This window comes from Lepidochelys kempii, chromosome 3 (assembly GCF_965140265.1).
Source record: "Lepidochelys kempii isolate rLepKem1 chromosome 3, rLepKem1.hap2, whole genome shotgun sequence".
Taxonomy (NCBI): Eukaryota; Metazoa; Chordata; order Testudines; family Cheloniidae; genus Lepidochelys; species Lepidochelys kempii.
The window spans coordinates 825,556-848,423 of NC_133258.1; the positions used below are offsets into that span (position 1 = coordinate 825,556).

Below are 22,868 nucleotides of genomic sequence, written 5' to 3' on the forward strand. Positions count from 1 at the left end.
TTTTAGCCTTCGAAAGCTGATGCCCAAATAAGTTTGTTAGTCTCCAAGGTGCCACAAGGACTCCTCGTTGTTTTTGCTGATACAGACGAACACAGCTCCCCCTCTGAAACCTGGCTCAATTTTTGTGACCTCCCCTTTGTGATAAGCATGATGCTGGCATACCAGCTCATGCAGCAGCGTATTCAGGTCAATTTACTGGTGTATTAGGATAGATCCAAGTGATAACTGGGTAAGTGTATTGGGTGTTTAAACTTCATAAAACTAAGGGGATATTACACGCATTGTTTTTACTTATCTGTGTCTGTCCTAATGTAATAGCAACCTGGGACTTCGGGACACAACCATTTACACTGTAAATGCCCTCGGAACTGAACAACTCACCAGCCATCAAAGACGCCTTGGGGAATGCTAAGGAAGGACTCTCAGGAAAGGTGCTAATTCCAAAGCAAATGGCTACGGTGTGTAACAAGCGGAGGTCAGAGACTCCGAGTGCATTGCTCCTTGCTCATCCTAATCAAAGGAAAAGCTCCCCATGGTGGAGAAATGGTCAGCTTGTCTTCTGCCAGAAGATGATACAAGAACGAATGCAAAGGAAGAGCCCTCATCTCTGGACTATTTGGATTCTTACAGGGAAGTACACCAGATGCAAAGCGGAGATACCCAGCTCCTGAAATACTTTTGGGAAACTGGACATTTATTACATCACTGCCACCATTCGGTGTTACAGACTGACTCACCTGTGCAGTTATTGTACCTGCTTTAACCTCTCAATAACTCTCATTTGTTTCCTCTTAGCTAATAAACCTTTAGTAAGATTACTATAGAATTGGCTGCCAGCATTGCCTTTGGTGTAAGATCCAGACCTGATGTGGTTTGATTTTTGGTTTCAGTGCCCATTATCACAAAGTTCTGTTTGTGTCGGTGGAAGATAGGCTGGAGACTCTTAGGTCTTGTCTACACTGCGAAGTTGTCGACAAAACTTTTGTCTTTCACAGGTACTTAAAAAAGCCCCCCCCCACAAAAGACAAAAGTTTTGCCGACGCAAGTGGCAGTGTGAACATGGCTTTGTCGGCAGGAGCGCTCTCCTGCCAACAAGCTAACGCCGCTTGCGGGGCTGGAAGTATTTATTTGGCAAAAGTGCCAACAAAATACCGACACAGCATTTACACACGCTGACTTTTAGCAACAAGGCTGTGTCGACACAGCCTTGTCGCTAAAAGCTGCGTAGTGTAGATAAGCCCTAAGATAGGCTGGAGGGGACTGTCTGTTGCTGAAATCTAATTACAGAACACACCATCCACTTGGGGTACCTGCCCTGTTTCTGACAGGCTGCCCTGAGGTCAGCACTCACAGCTAGGAGTCACTCCAGACAGCATGGCAATCACATATCACGCTCTGGCCAGCCCAGTGCAGTAGTCAGGCATCTGCAGGCCTATCAGGGTGGAAACCGTGGGATGCCCCTCCACTCTCGGCTTAAGAACATAAGAGCTGCCAAACAGGGTCAGATCTTGGTCCATCGAGATCAGCGTTCTGCCTCCACCAGTGGCCTGTACCAGAGCTTCAGAGGGAGCATACAGAACAGTGCGATTTTTGAGAGAGCCACATGTCTTCTCCTCCCAGATTCTGGCATGCAGAGATTTAGGGTCACCCCGAGCACAGGGTTGTGTCCCTGACTATCTTGGCCAGTAGCCAATAGCCTAGCCTCCATGAACTTATCTAGTTCTCTTTGGAACCCACTTATACTTTTGGCCATCATAAGAACCCATAGCAATGAGTTCCACAGGTTAATTGTGTGTTATATGAAGTAATACTTCCTCTTGTTTGTATGTCATAGACTTGCTCTCTATTAATTTCATCAGGTGACCCCTGGCCTTGTATTGTGGGAAAGGATAAATAACATGCCTGGTGTGGAGACAGTGAACAGAGAAATGATTTTCTAGCCCTCTATTATCCCCCCTTTGTCTTCTCTTTTCTAAGCTGAACAGCTCTCTCCATGTATGGATCATCTCTGTTGCCCTTCTCCAAACCTTTTCCAGTTCTACTATACTGTAGATGGGGCAACCAGAACTGGACACAGTATTCAAGGTGTGGGAGTACCACATGTGTATATAGTGGCATTAGGATATTTTCTATGGCTTCCTAACATTGTTGGCCTTTTATACCGCTGCTGCGCGTTGGGCTGAAGTTTTCAGAGAACTATCCACGTTGACTCCAAGATCTCTTATCGTCTGCAGACTCATCCACTTCACTGTTCACTCTTTTATCCAGATCATTAATGAATATGTTGAACAGCACTGATCCCAGTACAGATACATAGGGGACTGCATTGCTCACTGCTCTCCATTGTGAAAACTGACCATTTATTCATACTCTTTGTTCCCTATCTTTTAACCAGTTACTGATCCATAAGAGGACGTCCCCTGATATCCCATGACTGCTCAGTTTACTTAAGGTTTCAGAGTAGCAGCCGTGTTAGTCTGTATCCACAAAAAGAACAGGAGGATTTGTGGCACCTTAGAGACTAACAAATTTATTAGAGCATAAGCTTTTGTGGGCTACAACCCACTTCATCAGATGCATAGAATGGAACATATAATAAGAAGATATCTATATATACACATACAGAGAATATGAAAAGGTGGAGTAAGAGGCTAAAGAGTCTTTGGTGAGAGATCACATCAAAGCCTTTCTGAAAATCCAAGTACACTCTAGCCACTGGAAAACCCTTCTCTACATGCTTGTTCACCCACTCAGAGAATTCTGACAGACGGGTGAGGCAGGATTTCCCTTTACAAAAGCCCTGCTGACTCTTCCCCAACAAATCACGTTCACCTCGGTATCTGATCATTCTTTTTTTTTTAACTACAGTTTCAACCAACGTGCCCGGTAGGCTCACCAGCCTGGAAGTGCCAGGATCACCTCTGGAGCCCTTTTCAGAACATGAGTGTCACATTAGCTACGCTCCAGACACATGGTCCAGCAGTGGATTCAAGTGACGGATTGCATCCCACAGTTAGGAGCTCTGCAGTTTCACATCTGAGTTCCTTCAGAATCCTTGGGTGATGCCATCTGCTCCTGGTGACTGATTACTATTTAACTTATCAATTTGTACTAAAACATTCTATTGACACTGCCTGTTTGGCAGGCTTCCTGCTTCTGATGTACTTTAAAAAATCCTCACTGGGAGTTTTTGCATCCCTTTTCATCTTTGGCATGTTGCTTCTCAATTCTTTCTTGGCCTGCCTTATTACACTTTTATACTTAACCTGCCAGAGTTTGCTTTCCTTCCTGTTTGCTTCACTAGGATCTGACTTCTAGAGTTGAAAGGATGCCTTTTCGCCTCTAATGGCCTCTACCACTCGGCTGTTCAGCCATGGTGGCATTCTTCTGCTCCTCTCACTGTCTTTTCTCTTTTGGGGCACCCATTATGCTGAGCCAGTACTATGGCCTTTTAAGCAGCTTGCAGGCATGTAACCCTCGTGTGCAGGGGCGCACCCTCACTCAGGTAGAGGAGGCTAGCAGGCTCCCTGGGCTCAATCAGCGCTAACCAGGCCAAGAGGTGGGGGGAGCTTAACAAGGGAAAAGCGTGAACAGGAAGAAGACAGCTGTACATCAGAGACTGCTGACCACAGAGACAGATCAGCCAAGAGGGACACAGTTGCAGGCCTCATCACCCCTGAAGTGAATGGACTAGCTAAAAGGTAAGATGCCCCCAAGAGGAGGGACTGAAGGTAGACCCCAATTAAAAACACTACCAGCTGAGAAGCTAAACCCCATAAGGGCAAACCCAAAAAACTGCCAAAGAGAGATCACCACTGCCTTTACTTAGATTCCCCACTCTCTCAAGGGAGGGGCAGAGTAATGGGACCCTTGTTTGTTTGGAGAACCCCTGGTGTGGTACAAACGGGGGCAGGACATAATAACCAACTGGAATCGGGGTCTAGTGGGGACTCGGGAGCCCTGCACCTTGCCACTATTCCTTTTAATTTCTGGTCTAACAAGATGGGGAGCACAGGAGGCCAGGGCGGTGTGGCACAAGGGGCCCGGAGCATTTGTGTGCCACTGACAGCCCCTGCCCACCCACCCACCGACCTCCAGGGTGCGGGCTGATCCACTTTCATGCTCTGCCCAAGGCACAAGCAGGTGAGATTCTGGAGAGAACGGCGCTGCTCTCCTATGGAACCCAGCCCCAGATCTAGTCCTGGCAGGTAACCACAACACCGGGCAACAAACAATGGCCCCAATGCAGTTGGAGAGGAAGCCTCTGTCCCCAGGTAGGGGAGGCCCAGAGTGTTTTACCATGGCCAGCGCTCCCCTGTGAACACATGTGAAAACCGCAGGCTGCCCCATCTTCACTGGGAGTTCACCTTGGGCTAGCAAACCCGTGGTAAGAACGTGCCTTCCTCCTGCACGTGGACAGAGCTTTCCGGTGCACAGCCGCAGTGGGCTCACTGCTGCAGCTGGCCTACCACACTCATAAGCACTACTCCCTCTCAGCCCAGTGCCCACCGGCGCAAGCCACAGGAAACAGCAGGGCTGGCATTCAGCATCCTGGCCACCCCCCCAGCTCCCTGACTCCAGCCCCCGGCACAGCCCACAAAACTGCCAACAGCTATGGAGGTGCCCAGGGCTCCCTGCCCCTCTCCCCGAGCAGCCCTCAGGGAGCCCCCATTTCAGGGCACACTGCTGCTTGTACAGCTGGTGCCTTGCAGCATGAAGTCTGGTGAGAGCTCTGCACTGCTCAAACAGGACCAGGTGCAAAGAAGAGCTCCTAGGATGATTGGGGGAACGGAGGGCCTCTGTGCCGAGAGGAGACTGGCCTGCCTTAGCCTCGCCAAAGGCAGGCTGAGCAGGGATGGGATTGCTCTCTCCACATCCAGCAGGGCAGTACACACCGGGGAGGGAGAAGAGCTGCTGAAGCTAAAGGTCAATGCTGGCCCAAGAACAGAGATAAACCAGCCACGAGGACACAGGCTAGCGCTGAGGAGTGAGGCTCTGGGACCCAGTTAGCTCTCCTGCTCCACTGGTTTGAAAATGGCTCTTGGCAAGTTTGTGAGCAGGATGACGTGAGGGGGCTACCTGTGCTAGCAGGGACTGGCCACGACGACACACACACTCACGCCCCCACCCCCCGGAGCTCCTGCAATGCACCGAGCTCCACCCCGGCACACTCCCTGCACAGCCTGGGCAGTGCAACACAACCAGGTGGCAATGGCTGGCAGGGGCAGGGCACGCAGCCCCGGCCACGCTGACCCCACCGGTAGGAGGAGGCGACACCCCTGCCCCAAACCCAACACTCGTCGTCACGTTCAGTCACCTTCGGGTCAGGCTGCACAGCTCTGCTGTGAGGAGCCACTGAGCGACCCTGACTGAGCTGGGGACCCCATTCAATCCTGCGCAGCTGGAGGCCGAGCTTCGTGGGGGATGTGCACTTTCACCCCTCTCCAGCCCCACGAACAGCGGGAAAGGCAAGAAAGCTGCCAAAGCAGCAGAGTACGAGTGGATTTCACTCCTGGAGCTCCCAACACTCCCCCCAAAGCACAGCCCAGGGGGCCTTTGCCTGCTGTCAGAGATGGCTCTGTGTCTAGAGCCAGCCCCTCAGCCACCAGCGGGAGCGAGCACGCACCAGGGCACAGCGTGAAAACTCAGCCAGGGGCATCAGACGCTCAGGAAGCTGCCTCAGACAGTCTGCTCCCCTGCTCCAGGCCCTGCTCCTCCAATGAGCAGCCAAGCAGGGAGGGCGTTCACACTCCAGCTCAACAAAACAGGAAGCTGGGGGCTGGCTGCCAGGTCCTGAGCCAGGCTGTGTGCTTCAGCCCCCTCAGACAGGCAGCACAAATCCCTCCCTCCAGGCAGCAAGCCACTGGGGCCAGGCACGTAGGGGTAGAGGGTGCCCTGCCCACACCTGGGCACCAGCACCCCCCGTGGAGGCCAGGCAGGGCTGGACTGTCCCGCACGGCTCCTAACACCACACAGCAGCTGCATCTTTAAGTCAGCTCCTGCAGAATGGCAGCCAGAGAAGAGTGCAGGGAGCCTGGGGAAAGGATCAGGGGAGGGACTCAGCGCGGGACCCTATCCCCAGAGCAGGCCAGCAGCTTTGCCCCTACGGGCCAGGCTAGGAGCTACAGCTGGGGCAGTTCTGGTGCCCTCCCTGAACTCTTTCTAAGGGCCCTTTGGAGCACTGCCCGCCCTGGACACAGGCAGGGCTGAGACAACGAAGCTATCCAGCTGCAGGGAGGGGGAAAGAGGTTTGCGGAGGAGGGACTCAGCCCCTCCCAGAACAGGGAGCAACCCCGTGGATTCCAACCAAAAAAGAACTAAACCCAGCTGAGGCCTCAGCAGAGTCCCCAGCACGGCTCCTTGCTGCCCCCAGGCCAGGAACACCGTGGGGCTGCGTCCCATGGCTCTGCACACTCGGAGGCCTAAGCCATGTGCAGAGCTGCTGGGCTTAAAACATGCCAATGGCTGCCTCCTCCCTTCCGGAGGGGCTTGAGGAGCCGAGGCCCCTCACTCCCCAGAATCCCAGCCACGGGGCTTGCTCCTGACGGGGCTTAAAGCCTGGCCACTGCAGTCTCCAAGCCCCTCTTGGGCAGGGGACAGCCACAGCCGCACTCACTGCTGGTTGGAGACCCCAGAGAAGAGGGATAGCTCAGTGGTTTGAGCATTGGCCTGCTAAACCCAGGGTTGTGAGTTCAATCCTTGAGGGGGCCATTTAGGGATCTGGGGCAAAAATTGGGGATTGGTCCTGCTTCAAGCAGGGGGTTGGACTAGATGACCTCCTGAGGTCCCTTCCAACCCTAACTTTCTATGTGAAGAAGCTCCTACACAGGATCGCTCTTGGCCTGCGCCACAGAGCACACCATGCAGCAGGCCTGGATACTGCCCTGGCAGCGTGAAGAGAACGCATGTCTCCATCCACACACAGCAGAGGTAACCGCACACATGTGCAGCGCATCTGAAACACCCACCCAATATCCTGCAGCATCCAGAGCCCATTTCCGAGTGTCACCTCAGGACTCCCTCCCTCCAGAAGCAGCAGCCGAACACCCCAGGCTCTCCCCGCAACACGCATGCTGTCAGCTGCCCAATGTCACCCTCACCGCCACTCACTGACCCTTAGTGAGAGAGCACGCAGCCTGGTGATGGGCGCCAGCAGCCTGGAAGGCCACTCCTGGTGAGCACGGCCCCTTCTTCCTCATCCACTGGGAAAGTGCGCAGGTAAGGGAGACACAAATGGGGGCTCAATCCAAGATGGTCGTCTTTCTGAGAGCGCCTCCTACAAGCAGGAAGCCCCCCAACTCTGGGTTAGAAATCCCTGTCGTTTATTGGGGTCTCGCGGACACACCACCAACCCCACTAGCCTTGCCACTGTTACTGTAAGCCAGCCTTCCCTGGCCTGGGGAAGGGTGTGCAAGTGACACAACTGGCCATCGTTATGCCAGCGCTGTCCCCGAACAAAGGGAATGATGTGAGAACAGCCAAGCCAATCCTTCCCATTGCAGGATTCCTCGCAGTCTCCCCGGGATAACGGCAGGTCGGCTTTCCCATGGCTAAGTGATCATCCTCGTCCCTCTCCGGAGGGAGCCCTGAAGGGCCAGAGAGAAACTTGGCACTATTCTCAACAGGACATGGCAGATCCCAGCCCTGACCCTTACAGATTATGCAAGCCAGTGAAAACAGCAAGCAGTAAGGATGCAGCTGAAGGGCCTGGCTCTCTGGGGGAAAACACTGTTGTTCACAGCTCAGCCTGTTTGGGGGGTCTGAGGAACTTTGTTCACACAGCACTTGGACCTTTTTGCCATGCAGTGAAACACAAGCAGGGGAGAATTTCCAGGAGCTGGTATTACCTGATACTGCATTGGTAAGACCATTATTGCAGCACTGTACTCAGCTCTGGGCTTCACATGCTTCGTACAGGATGCTCAAAAACTGAAGAGGGTTCAGAGAAGAGAACAAGAATGACTCAAGGGCTGGAAACCCGCCTTACAGTGAGAAATCGAAGGAGCTCGGTCTCCTTAGCTTAGAAAAGAGAAGGTTAAGGAGTGACTTGATGACAGTTCATAAGCAGCTCAGTGCGGAGAACGGTTCTGAAAGCAGACAGCTCTTTAATCTAGCAGACAAAGCCAGAACGTGCTCCAATGATTGGAAGCTAAAGCTAGAAAAATTCAGGTGGGAATAAGGTGCACGCATTTACAGTTCAGGTAAATGACCACTGAATGGAGGGTTCTCTGTCACTTGGGGTCTGAGACTGGAGAAACCATCGGCTCCTGTTCAACCACACACTACTGGGCCATGCAGGTCAGACTAGATATCAGAAGGGCCCTGGCCAAGATTTTCAAGGGAATAAGGGAAGCTGGGCTCCTAAGCCCAGACCAAAGAACCCAGCTCCGGGACCCTGCAGCTCCTCATTTGAGTTTTTCCAATCTTGGCCTATGAATCTATTCAGTCTGCTCCCCAGAGTTGGTCGGGGGAGTGCCTATGGGAGCCCTGCAAATGGGGACTGATTCGCGTATGTGGTTTTAATAGTTTCCAGGGGAGATGGAGTCAGAAGCAGCACCGGGTGCTCCTAGCCCACACATATTTCTGTGGGAGCCCCCAAGAAGACAAGGATGGACTCAGCCCAGCTCTCAAGGCCAGGTGCCCATGGCACAGTTAGCACAGTGGCCAGAGCAATGGGGAAGCGACACTTTGCACCCAGCCCTGCCACAGCTCGGGAGTTACAGAGGCCTCAGGCTCCGGGGCTGTCCAGCCAATGCTTCCCCCATTTAGATGGGCCGCAAGCTCCAAGTGCTCCCAGCTTGCTGGATGCACGAACAGCAGAGACTGAGGCTCACAGGGCACATCCAGAAAGACCCTCTAGGACAGGGTCATGAAGTTTAAGGCCTGAAGGGACCACAGATCACCTGGTCTGACCTCCAGTATATCACAAGCCACCAGCACCCACATACTGACCACAATGACCAAACAGGAGACCAGACGGTTACATGCCACAGGGGTAAACAGGAGAGGCCGAGGTGCACAAACCTCTGTGTCCTAGTGGGTGTCAGCAGCTCTGGGGAAAGGCCAATCTACAGAGGTAGGAGAAGCAGCCAATTGTCTTCTTCCCCCAGAAGCCCTTAGCGCCCCGCAGCAATGCAGGACGAGGACTCCAGTGCATGCTTCGGCCAGCAGCGCAGCCCACGAGGAGCCAAGAGACACGGAAGAGAAGGCGGGAAGAGTTTCCCAGCCCGCCAGGAGCCCAGGACAACAGCACCATTGGCTTGTTTTGAGCAAGGGAAAATAAGGCATCAAAGCCCTGAAGGCCCAGCCAGAGGGACCAAGAGGCAAGAAAGGCCAGGCTGGAGTCTGGGGCTACAGCAAGGAAGAGCCACGGGAACACAGTGTGTGTGACAAGTGATGAGATCACTAAAGCAGCAGGGCTAGGGCAGGCTGGGGAGCTGGGCCTGGGTTTCTCTCTCACCCTATAAAGAGGCAGGGGATTTTGCCTGCCAAACCTTACCCACAACCCCACTGTCGCACCCTGCGACACAGACAGAGCGGATCAAGGAGGGAGGGTGAGCCAAAGCAGGGGCCCTGGGGTATGTGCAGTTCATTCCCACAGGGAGAGTTACCCCCAGGAGAGTAACATGCACTGGCCCTTAGCACCACTGGCCACACGCTCAAGGCCCACTACCAGCACATGACAGCGAGGGATAGGGGTCCACTTCCAACAGTCCTGCTGCACCCTGGCTTGGGAAGGGTCAGAGTGGGACAGTACCTCTCTCCTCACCTTGTCCCTTGCTCACTGCAGCCCTAGCTGGGGGGAATTCATAGAATCATAGAATATCAGGGTTGGAAGGGACCCCAGAAGGTCATCTAGTCCAACCCCCTGCTCAAAGCAGGACCAATTCCCAGTTAAATCATCCCAGCCAGGGCTTTGTCAAGCCTGACCTTAAAAACCTCTAAGGAAGGAGATTCTACCACCTCCCTAGGTAACGCATTCCAGTGTTTCACCACCCTCCTAGTGAAAAAGTTTTTCCTAATATCCAATCTAAACCTTCCCCACTGCAACTTGAGACCATTACTCCTCGTTCTGTCATCTACTACCATTGAGAACAGTCTAGAGCCATCCTCTTTGGAACCCCCTTTCAGGTAGTTGAAAGCAGCTATCAAATCCCCCCTCATTCTTCTCTTCTGCAGGCTAAACAATCCCAGCTCCCTCAGCCTCTCCTCATAACTCATGTGTTCCAGTCCCCTAATCATTTTTGTTGCCCTTCGCTGGACTCTCTCCAATTTATCCACATCCTTCTTGAAGTGTGGGGCCCAAAACTGGACACAGTACTCCAGATGAGGCCTCACCAATGTCGAATAGAATTCAGAGATTCTTAGACTCCAAGACCAGAAGGGACCATTGTGATCAGCTAAGGCCTCAGCTGGAGTATGGTGTCCAGGTCTGGGTACCACATTTCATAGAATTTCAGGGTTGGAAGGGACCTCAGGAGGTCATCTAGTCCAACCCCCTGCTCAAAGCAGGACCAGTCCCCCAATTTTTGCCCCAGATCCCTAAATGGCCCCCTCAAGGATTGAACTCATAACCCTGCATTTAGCAGGCCAATGCTCAAACCACTGAGCTATCCCTCCCCCCTAATTTCAGGAAGGATGCGGACAAATTGGAGAAAGTCCAGAGAAGAGCAACAAAAACAATTAAGGTTTGGAAAACATGACCTGTGAGGGCAGATTGAAAAAACTGAGTTTATTCAGTCTGGAGAAGAGAAGACTGAGAGGAGACATGGTAATAGTTTTCAAATACATAAAAGGTTGTTATAAAGAGGAGGGTAATAAAGGTGTATAGAAAGCTGGCTAGACAGTTGGGCTCAACAGGTAGTGATCAATAGCTCCATGGCTAGTTGGCAGCTGGGACCAGAAAAGCAGGGAAGCACTGCGTGATGGGGGGGGATCTCTGCTCCAGATGTTAATGAATCCACCCCTGCACACACCCAGCTCAGTAGTTATCAGACCAATTCTAGTAATAAATCCTGTACTGGTAACCAAAATACTGAAGCTGCCTAACTGCATTGTGAGCTCCCTGGAAGGATCATCATCCTTAGCCAGGAATGATCAGTTCCTATCGTCTAGCCTGAACAAAACAACTTTGGTATTCTCCCTTGAGCCATCAGTTTACGCATAAACAAATCTAGTGTTCTCCCTTGAACCATTGTTCTTTCCCTACACAAACCCCTACCCATGCTCAAGTAAGCGTTCTGATGCCTGGATCCAACATCTGCATCAGTTCCATTGGGACTTCATCTTCTCCTGACGGATCATGCTGGGGGCTCTGCCAGCACTCCGGACCCTCAGCTACCACCACCACCACCACCTGGGACCCTCGATCGATTCCAGCTTCACGGAGTGGTGAGAACCCAGCTCTCACTCTCTCTCGGTCTAGTCTTCTGACCCTGACTGGTGGGATCAGTTCTAGTTTTCTAAACCTAACTTTTATAATCAAATTTAAGTGAGATTTAATATTATCCCTGTTTTGTTTGTTTGGCTCCCCTTGTGTGGTTATTACCTGGTAATAAATAACTTTAACGGTTAAGCTGGTTGCTTCTCTCTATCCCCCACATGCCCCCGGTGGGTGTTTTTTGGCTTCCCCCACTCGCTCTGCAGCAACGTTCCTCATACCAAAGTAAGATCCCTGGAGTGCCCCAAAATCCTGTGGGGTTTGCTCATCCAGTGGGTTACGACCAGAACAATTGTAACGTGGAAGTGGGGTCAGGGACTTGCTGAATCTGGGGCATTTGAGGGTGGCAGCTTGGAAGTGCTGCTTGACCCGGCCTGCTGAGCCCAGGGACACCTAAGGGGTCAGCTTGGGAGTGCTGATTGACCCGGTCCTCTCAGATGCACTCTGTTAACGTGTGTGGGTGTGTTCGTCTGATTCTGGGGCTGGAGGAACCCAGCCCTGGGGAACCTCGGTCCTGCAGGATAGCTCCACTGGGAGGGAACTTGCAGCAGGGAGAAGTAGAGCTCCGTGTGAGAACACAAGTGACACAAGCAGCACATTGACAGAATTACAGAAAAAAAACCCATTCACACACAGAAGAGTAACCCTAATAAATGGAAAAGGAGTACTTGTGGCACCTTAGAGACTACAGCTCACGAAAGCTCATGCTCAAATAAATTGGTTAGTCTCTAAGGTGCCACAAGTACTCCTTTTCTTTTTCCGAATACAGACTAACACGGCTGCTACTCTGAAACCTAATAAATGAGCGTACCCCCACGGGCAAAGCTGGTAACACTGTGTGATTTAATTATTAACCGATCTAAGTCATTAACCAACCACGATGCTTTACTATCCAATTGTAGCTGATAAAATGATAGTATTTGGTCAGTCATTTTGATATGAGACCATAACATTAGATATACACACACACACACACTATTTCCCCGTCATACTGTTTAAATAGGACTATAGTAAATGAAATGATTAATTCACACTCCTGTGGCTCTTTTGGGGAATGTTGATGGCTAATTTGGCTCCTGAACCACTGAGGTCTGAGTGTCACTGGTGTGGACAATACTTATTCCTGCCTCAGTGCAGGGGATGGGGCCAGATGACCTGTTGTGGTCCCTTCCAGTCCTACATGTCCATGACTGTAGTCTGACCTCCTCTATAGCACAAGCCAGAGAACTTCCCCCAGATCATTCTTGGAGCAGCTCTTTTTAAACAGCATCCAAGCTGGACGGAAGCATTGTCAGTGCTGGAGAACCAACTGGCCACTGGGGAATTGTTCCAGTGGGTAATTCCCCACACCGGTAAAAATTTCCACCTCATTTCCAGTCAGAATTTGTCTAGCTCCAGTTTCCAGCCGCCGGATCATGTTGTACCTGTCTCTGACAGACTGAAGAGCCCATTGTTAACTATTAGTTCCCCATGTAGGTACTTTGACTGGGATCAAGTCACCCTTTCGCCTTCACTTTGTCAGGTAATAGACTGCGCTCCTGGAGTCTGTCACTAAGGAATATCGTCTAATCCTTTATGAATTAGTGTGGCTCTTCTCTGAACCCCTCTCCAATTTATCACCAACATCCCTCTTGAACCGTGGGCATCAGAACTGGACACAGGATTCCAGCGGCGGTTGCACCAGTGCCAGAAACAGAGACAAAATAACCTCTCGACTCCTACTTGAGATTCCTGTTTATGCATCCAAGGATCCCATTGGCGCTTTTGGTCACATCATCGCACCGGGAGCTCATTCACCTTATCGTCCAACCCATCCCCCAAATCCTTTCCAGAGTCCCTGCTTCCCAGGAGAGAGTCCCTTGTTCGGCAGGTACGGCTGCATTCGCCGCCCCTACACGTACATTTACACTGAGCGACGTTAAAAAGCATTCAGAGGGCTTGCAGGGCTGTCCGTTGGCGCAGACTCTCTGGAGGAGTTTCATGGTGGGTCTGTCCCCCCACATCCAAAGGTTGTATGGACGACTTGTAACTCAGAACACGCAAGGGACACTGGGGCAGGCAGCTGGCACAACGGGTCCTCACCCCCCGCCTGCTGCAGGGCTTTCGGGAGCCCACAACCCGGCTCCTCCCGGGCTGGGGGGCAGCCGTTTGCCGGACGGGGGGCAAGGGAAGGGCAGGGTCGATACCGAGGGCCCAACCACAACCCTGAGAAGCTGGGACTGAACTGGCAGCCAGAGGGGCAGAGCAACAGCCCCCCAGCCGGCCCCACGCAGACTGACACCAGCCCCCCGGCCGGCCCCCCGCAGACTGACACCAGCCCCCCGGCCGGCCCCCCGCAGACTGACACCAGCCCCCCGCAGACTGACACCAGCCCCCCGCAGACTGACACCAGCCCCCCGCAGACTGACACCAGCCCCCCGCAGACTGACACCAGCCCCCCGCAGACTGACACCAGCCCCCCGGCCGGCCCCCCGCAAACTGACACCAGCCCCCCGGCCGGCCCCCCGCAAACTGACACCAGCCCCCCGCAGACTGACACCAGCCCCCCGGCCACAGGGCCGGCCCCACGCAGACTGACACCAGCCCCCCAGCACTCAGCCCCCCCGGGAGCTGCCTCCACGCCCCAGAACAGACCCCACCCACCCGGACAGGGACCCCCAGCACAACCCCCCCCCCGATCACAGCCCCCCACACACACACACGGACCCCCAGCACAGCCCCCCCCCCGATCACAGCCCCCCACACACACACCCGGACCCCCAGCACAGCCCCCCAGATCAAACCCCCACACACACACCCGGACCCCCAGCACAGCCCCCCCCGCCGGATCACACCCCCCACACACACACACACACGGACCCCCAGCCCCCCCCCCACACCCCCGGACCCCCAGCACAGCCCCCCCATCACACCCCACACACACACCCCCGGACCCCCAGCCCCCCCCATCACACCCCCGGACCCCCAGCCCCCACACCCGGACGGGCCCCCTCACCACGTAGGCGGCGGCGCCGCCCTCCCCGCCGCGGCTCTCGGTCTCGGGGACGGAGAAGTGCATCGTCCCGCGCCGCCGCCAGCTCGGGCCGCGCACCCAGCGGGGGACGCGGGCGGCGGATGGTTCGCTCCGGGGGCGCCGGATGGTACGGTCCGGCGGATGTACCAAGCGGCCCGTGCAGGGGGGAGCCGCCCGCCGCGTGCCCGAAAGGCCCGGCTCGCGGGGGCGGGGCCACGGTTTGCACCTCCCTCCAGTCGGGGATTGGTACGGCCCTCCCTGGGCGGGCTCCCGCCACCGCGGGGCGGCTCCGGCTCCGCCCCCCGCTCAGCGCCCCGCCCCCGCGCCCGCCCCCCACTGACCCGCCCCCCGCACCCCCCAATTCACCCCCCGCCCCCCACTGACCCGACCCCCGCGCCCCCCATCCACCCCCTCCGCCCCACCCCCCACTGACCCGACCCCCGCAATACACCCCCGCCGCCCCGTACCCCACTGACCCGACCCCCGCGCCCCGCAATTCACCCCCCGCCCCCCACTGACCCGACCCCCTCCGCCCCACCCCCCACTGACCCGACCCCCGCGCCCCCCATCCACCCCCTCCGCCCCACCCCCCACTGACCCGCCTCCCGCAATACACCCCCGCCGCCCCGTACCCCACTGACCCGACCCCCGCGCCCCGCAATTCACCCCCCGCCCCCCACTGACCCGACCCCCTCCGCCCCACCCCCCACTGACCCGACCCCCGCGCCCCCCATCCACCCCCCGCCCCCCACTGACCCGCCTCCCGCAATACACCCCCGCCGCCCCGTACCCCACTGACCCGACCCCCGCGCCCCGCAATTCACCCCCCGCCCCCCACTGACCCGACCCCCGCAATACACCCCCGCCACCCCGTACGCCACTGACCCGACCCCCGCACCCCCCAATTCACCCCCCGCCCCCCACTGACCCGCCCCCCGCGCCCCCCATCCACCACTGACCCGCCCCCCGCACCCCCCAATTCACCCCCCGCCCCCCACTGACCCGACCCCCGCGCCCCCCATCCACCCCCTCCGCCCCGCCCCCCACTGACCCGACCCCCGCAATACACCCCCGCCGCCCCGTACGCCACTGACCCGACCCCCGCGCCCCCCAATTCACCCCCCGCCCCCCACTGACCCGACCCCCGCCGCCCCACCCACCACTGACCCGACCCCCGCGCCCCCCATCCACCCCCCGCCCCCCACTGATCCGCCTCCCGCAATACACCCCCTCTGACCCGCCCCCCACTGACCCGCCCCCCGCGCCCCCCATCCACCCCCTCCGCCCCACCCCCCACTGACCCGACCCCCGCAATACACCCCGCCGCCCCGTACGCCACTGACCCGACCCCCGCGCCCCCCAATTCACCCCCCGCCCCCCACTGACCCGACCCCCGCAATACACCCCCGCCGCCCCGTACGCCACTGACCCGACCCCCGCACCCCCCAATTCACCCCCCGCCCCCCACTGACCCGCCCCCCGCGCCCCCCATCCACCCCCTCCGCCCCACCCCCCACTGACCCGACCCCCGCAATACACCCCCGCCGCCCCGTACCCCACTGACCCGCCCCCTGCGCCCCTCCCATTCACCCCCCGCCCCCCACTGACCCGACCCCCGCCGCCCCACCCACCACTGACCCGCCCCCCGCGCCCCCCATCCACCCCCCGCCCCCCACTGATCCGCCTCCCGCAATACACCCCCTCTGACCCGCCCCCCACTGACCCGCCCCACCCCCCACTGACCCGACCCCCGCAATACACCCCGCCGCCCCGTACGCCACTGACCCGACCCCCGCACCCCCCAATTCACCCCCCGCCCCCCACTGACCCGCCCCCCGCGCCCCCCATCCACCCCCTCCGCCCCACCCCCCACTGACCCGACCCCCGCAATACACCCCCGCCGCCCCGTACCCCACTGACCCGCCCCCTGCGCCCCTCCCATTCACCCCCCGCCCCCCACTGACCCGACCCCCGCCACCCCACCCACCACTGACCCGACCCCCGCGCCCCCCATCCACCCCCCGCCCCCCACTGATCCGCCTCCCGCAATACACCCCCTCTGACCCGCCCCCCACTGACCCGCCCCCCGCGCCCCCCATCCACCCCCTCCGCCCCACCCCCCACTGACCCGACCCCCGCAATACACCCCGCCGCCCCGTACGCCACTGACCCGACCCCCGCGCCCCCCAATTCACCCCCCGTCCCCCACTGACCCGACCCCCGCACCCCTCCCATGCACCCCCCGCCCCCCACTGACCCGCCCCCCGCAATACACCCCCGCCGCCCCGTACCCCACTGACCCGACCCCCGCACCCCCCAATTCACCCCCCGCCCCCCACTGACCCGCCCCCCGCGCCCCCCATCCACCCCCTCCGCCCCACCCCCCACTGACCCGACCCCCGCAATACACCCCCGCCGCCCCGTACCCCACTGACCCGCCCCCCGCACCTCCCAATTCACCCCCCGACCCCCACTGACCCGACCCCCGCGCCCCTCCCATGCACCCCCCGCCCCCCACTGACCCGACCCCCGCGCCCCTCCCATGCACCCCCCGCCCCCCACTGACCTGCCCCCCGCAATACACCCCCGCCGCCCCGTACCCCACTGACCCGCCCCCTGCGCCCCTCCCATTCACCCCCCGCCCCCCACTGACCCGACCCCCGCACCCCTCCCATGCACCCCCCGCCCCCCACTGACCCGACCCCCGCACCCCTCCCATGCACCCCCCGCCCCCCACTGACCCGCCCCCCGCGCCCCCCAATTCACCCCCCGCCCCCCACTGACCCGCCCCCCGCGCCCCCCATCTACCCCCTCCGCCCCACCCCCCACTGACCCGACCCCCGCAATACACCCCCGCCGCCCCGTACGCCACTGACCCGCCCCCTGCGCCCCCCAATTCACCCCCCGCCCCCCACTGACCCGCCCCCCGCAATACACCCCCGCCGCCCCGTACGCCACTGACCTGACCCCCGCACCCCCCAATTCACCCCCCGCCCCCCACTGACCCGCCCCCCGCGCCCCCCATCCACCCCCTCCGCCCCACCCCCCACTGACCCGACCCCCGCGCCCCCCATCCACCCCCTCCGCCCCACCCCCCACTGACCCGACCCCCGCAATACACCCCGCCGCCCCGTACGCCACTGACCCGACCCCCGCACCCCCCATCCACCTCCCGCCCCCCACTGACCCGCCTCCCACGCCCCTCCCATGCACCCCCCGCCCCCCACTGACCCGCCCCCCGCAATACACCCCCGCCGCCCCGTACCCCACTGACCCGCCCCCTGCGCCCCTCCCATTCACCCCCCGCCCCCCACTGACCCGACCCCCGCGCCCCTCCCATGCACCCCCCGCCCCCCACTGACCCGACCCCCGCGCCCCTCCCATGCACCCCCCGCCCCCCACTGACCCGCCCCCCGCAATACACCCCCGCCGCCCCGTACCCCACTGACCCGCCCCCTGCGCCCCTCCCATTCACCCCCCGCCCCCCACTGACCCGACCCCCGCACCCCTCCCATGCACCCCCCGCCCCCCACTGACCTGCCCCCCGCGCCCCCCAATTCACCCCCCGCCCCCCACTGACCCGCCCCCCGCGCCCCCCATCCACCCCCTCCGCCCCACCCCCCACTGACCCAACCCCCGCAATACACCCCCGCCGCCCCGTACGCCACTGACCCGCCCCCTGCGCCCCCCAATTCACCCCCCGCCCCCCACTGACCCGCCCCCCGCAATACACCCCCGCCGCCCCGTACGCCACTGACCTGACCCCCGCACCCCCCAATTCACCCCCCGCCCCCCACTGACCCGCCCCCCGCGCCCCCCATCCACCCCCTCCGCCCCACCCCCCACTGACCCGACCCCCGCGCCCCCCATCCACCCCCTCCGCCCCACCCCCCACTGACCCGACCCCCGCAATACACCCCGCCGCCCCGTACGCCACTGACCCGACCCCCGCACCCCTCCCATGCACCCCCCGCCCCCCACTGACCCGCCTCCCGCAATACACCCCCGCCGCCCCGTACCCCACTGACCCGCCCCCTGCGCCCCTCCCATTCACCCCCCGCCCCCCACTGACCCGCCTCCCGCAATACACCCCCTCTGACCCGCCCCCCACTGACCCGCCCCCTGAGCCCCTCCCATTCACCCCCCGCCCCCCACTGACCCGCCTCCCGCAATACACCCCCGCCGCCCCACCCCCCACTGACCCACCCCCCGCGCCCCTCCCACTCACCCCCCGCCTCCCACTGACCCGACCCCCGCAATACACCCCCTCTGCCCCACCCCCCACTGACCCGACCCCCGCGCCCCTCCCATGCACCCCCCGCCCCCCACTGACCCGACCCCCGCAATACACCCCCTCCGCCCCACCCCCCACTGACCCGACCCCCGCGCCCCTCCCATTCACCCCCCGCCCCCCGCCCCCCACTGACCCGCCCCCCGCAATACACTCCCTCCGCCCCGTACCCCACTGACCCGCCCCCCGCCCCCCTCCCATGCACCCCCCGCCCCTCACTGACCCGATCCCCGCACCCCTCCCATGCACCCCCTGCCCCCCACAATACACCCCCTCCACCCCGTACCCCACTGACTCTCCCCCTGCACCCCTCCCATTCACCCCCCGCCACCCCCTGACTCGCCCCCCACGCCCCTGCCATCCACCTTCCACCCCACGTGCCCCCCACTGACCCTCCCTCCGCACCCCTGCCATGCACCCCCCGCCTCCGCGTCCCTCCCATGCCCTAAGCAAGGATATTTTGGGGTCCCGCACAACACGTAAAAAGTGAATAAGAGGCCCCCTTGAGCTGCTCGGGGCCTTAAGAAATTGCTTAGTCTGTTTATGCTGAGCGGCAGCAGCTCTGACCCCCTGCACCACCCTAGTGACCCTCCCTTCAGCAGCCCGCCCCCAGTGACCGACCAGAGAAAGGTCTGTGACAAAGGGTGGGAAAGTTCTCTCTGAATATTGTGTGGGTGCCTCAGTTTCCCCTATGCCTTTCTTAAGTATCCAGGTGGTGGGATAAGGGGGTGAGATTGTGTCAGAGCCCTAGGGGGCCAGCGTGATGGTGTCTGCACAGAGAGTGGCCGTCTCCTGGCCACTGATGGCCTGGGGCCCTCCCCTGCAAGGTGCCAACTGACGGGGTTGGAGAACAGAGAGATCAGGTGGCCTCCTGGCTCGGGAAAGAGACAAAGGCCAGAGGAGGGGCGGGACAGTTGAACTTTGGAGCTGGCTGGGGAAATGGAGGGAGGCCCAGATGGGGCTCTGGCCTCCCTGGCCCCTAAGACGGACCTGACTGTGGGGTCCTGTTCTCTGCACCTACAAGCTCTGTGTTAGACCATGTTCCTGTCGTCTAATAAACCTTCTGTTTTACTGCCTGGCTGAGAGTCACGTCTGACTGTGGAGTTGGGCGGCAGGACCCTCTGGCTTCCCCAGGAGCCCGCCTGAGCAGACTCGCTGTGGGAAGCGCAGGGAGAATCATAGAATCCTAGAATCCTAGAATATCAGGGTTGGAAGGGACCCCAGAAGGTCATCTAGTCCAACCCCCTGCTCGAAGCAGGACCAATTACCAGTTAAATCATCCCAGCCAGGGCTTTGTCAAGCCTGACCTTAAAAACCTCTAAGGAAGGAGATTCTACCACCTCCCTAGGTAACGCATTCCAGTGTTTCACCACCCTCTTAGTGAAAAAGTTTTTCCTAATATCCAATCTAAACCTCCCCCACTGCAACTTGAGACCATTACTCCTCGTTCTGTCATCTGCTACCATTGAGAACAGTCTAGAGCCATCCTCTTTGGAACCCCCTTTCAGGTAGTTGAAAGCAGCTATCAAATCCCCCCTCATTCTTCTCTTCTGCAGGCTAAACAATCCCAGCTCCCTCAGCCTCTCCTCATAAGTCATGTGTTCCAGACCCCTAATCATTTTTGTTGCCCTTCGCTGGACTCTCTCCAATTTATCCACATCCTTCTTGTAGTGTGGGGCCCAAAACTGGACACAGTACTCCAGATGAGGCCTCACCAATGTCGAATAGAGGGGAACGATCACGTCCCTCGATGTGCTCGCTATGCCCCTACTTATACATCCCAAAATGCCATTGGCCTTCTTGGCAACAAGGGCACACTGCTGACTCATATCCAGCTTCTCGTCCACTGTCACCCCTAGGTCCTTTTCCGCAGAACTGCTGCCTAGCCATTCGGTCCCTAGTCTGTAGCTGTGCATTGGGTTCTTCCGTCCTAAGTGCAGGACCCTGCACTTATCCTTATTGAACCTCATCAGATTTCTTTTGGCCCAATCCTCCAATTTGTCTAGGTCCTTCTGTATCCTATCCCTCCCCTCCAGCGTATCTACCACTCCTCCCAGTTTAGTATCATCCGCAAATTTGCTGAGAGTGCAATCCACACCATCCTCCAGATCATTTATGAAGATATTGAATAAAACCGGCCCCAGGACCGACCCTTGGGGCACTCCACTTGATACCGGCTGCCAACTAGACATGGAGCCATTGATCACTACCCGTTGAGCCCGACAATTTAGCCAGCTTTCTACCCACCTTATAGTGCATTCATCCAGCCCATACTTCCTTAACTTGCTGACAAGAATACTATGGGAGACCGTGTCAAAAGCTTTGCTAAAGTCAAGAAACAATACATCCACTGCTTTCCCTTCATCCACAGAACCAGTAATCTCATCATAAAAGGCGATTAGATTAGTCAGGCATGACCTTCCCTTGGTGAATCCATGCTGGCTGTTCCTGATCACTTTCCTCTCATGCAAGTGCTTCAGGACTGATTCTTTGAGGACCTGCTCCATGATTTTTCCAGGGACTGAGGTGAGGCTGACTGGCCTGTAGTTCCCAGGATCCTCCTTCTTCCCTTTTTTAAAGACTGGCACTACATTAGCCTTTTTCCAGTCATCCGGGACTTCCCCGGTTCGCCACGAGTTTTCAAAGATAATGGCCAGTGGCTCTGCAATCACAGCCGCCAATTCCTTCAGCACTCTCGGATGCAACTCGTCCGGCCCCATGGACTTGTGCACGTCCAGCTTTTCTAAATAGTCCCTAACCACCTCTATCTCCACAGAGGGCTGGCCATCTCTTCCCCATGTTGTGATGCCCAGCGCAGCAGTCTGGGAGCTGACCTTGTTAGTGAAAACAGAGGCAAAAAAAGGGGCAGAGGAGGCTGAAAGCTCCGAGGTCAGACCCAGGAAGGTGGAAGCTGTGTGTCCTGCAGACAGGCTGCTCCCGGAGAGGAGACTTCCCCAGAGTCCTGACTGGCTTCGTAGGGAGCAGTTCCAGAGCATCGCCCGGGGACCCCGTGACAAGGTCTAATGGACCAGTGGCTGGAAGTTGAAGCTAGACAAATGCAGACTGGAAATAAGACACAAGTTTGTAACAGTGAGAGGAATTAACCCCTAAAGCAATTTACTAATGGTAGTGGTGAATTCTCCCTCACTGACAATTTTTTAATCCAGACTAGCTGGTTTTCTAAGGACTCTCCCCTGCACTGCACCCCAGACCCCGTCCCCCAGTACACCCTGCATTGCACCGCCTTCCAGTGACCCTCTGACCTGCTCCCTGCACCGCACCCCCTGTACTATCTGCAATGCAATGCAATGCACCACCCCAGCACCCTGTTCCCTTGCAATGCAGTGTCTCCAGCCTCCTGGCCTCTCCCCTTTACCCCCTGCAATGCACCCCCTGCACCCTCCCGGTGCCCTGAGTTCGTGTCGCCCTGCTGACAGCCACGGCTGGCAACAGGTGGGGCCAGGTGTGGGAAGGCTGCAGGAGGGGTGGGGCCACATGAGCAGGTATGCAGATCTGGGTGCGAGCAGAGCATTGTGGGAGCGGGAGCAGGCTGTCAAGCAGGGCCTGAATTTGGCATCTGGGATCGGGTGGTGAGAAGGGGCCGGGGCCAGGACAGGGCAGCTTGTGGCAGTCGGGGTTGGTGTGGGCTGGGGTGGCGGGAGGTCTGAGGGGGCCTCCACCGTGAGCACAGAGTGTTGGGTGAGCGCGGGGACTGATGGGGGGCAGGAATAGTTCACGCTCACTTGGGGGGGGGGGTACTAGGGTCCTGATTGATTTTTTTAAGCGTGTGTCTGTATTGCCTATGATGGGGCTTCCCCCTGTGATTCCCCTGGCCTCTGTCAGCAAGAACAGATCGAGCAGAGGGGCTGCAGGCAGCGCTCTCCTTTCTCCTGCCCTGGCGCTTTGGCGGGGCAGCTGCAGCTGCTGGTTTGTTTCTTTGCTGCCCTTTGCAGGGCTTCTCTATCCTGTCTCCACTAGGGGGGCTTGGAGCTGAGCCCTTGCTCAGGATAGCAGGAGAACCAAAAGGGAACTGGAATGAGAAGCCCACACAGGAGGATTGTCCAGCTAAAGAGGCAAGAGGCATTGACTGATGGGGCTCCTGTCAGTCCCGTAACAGACTCCAT

At 58.6% G+C, this 22,868-nt stretch overlaps 1 protein-coding gene across 2 annotated transcripts in view; it reads right to left on the reverse strand.

Moving 5' to 3' along the window:
- Positions 1-14,662, reverse strand: part of SNX17 (sorting nexin 17) — a 31,617-nt gene extending 16,955 nt beyond the window's left edge. For both annotated transcript variants that reach the window (XM_073335410.1, XM_073335409.1), the window contains exon 1: positions 14,436-14,662. In XM_073335410.1, coding sequence (XP_073191511.1) covers positions 14,436-14,498 — 63 coding nt within the window. In that variant the 5' untranslated portion in view covers positions 14,499-14,662. The remainder of the gene's footprint in view (positions 1-14,435) is intronic.
- Positions 14,663-22,868: the final 8,206 nt, after the last annotated feature.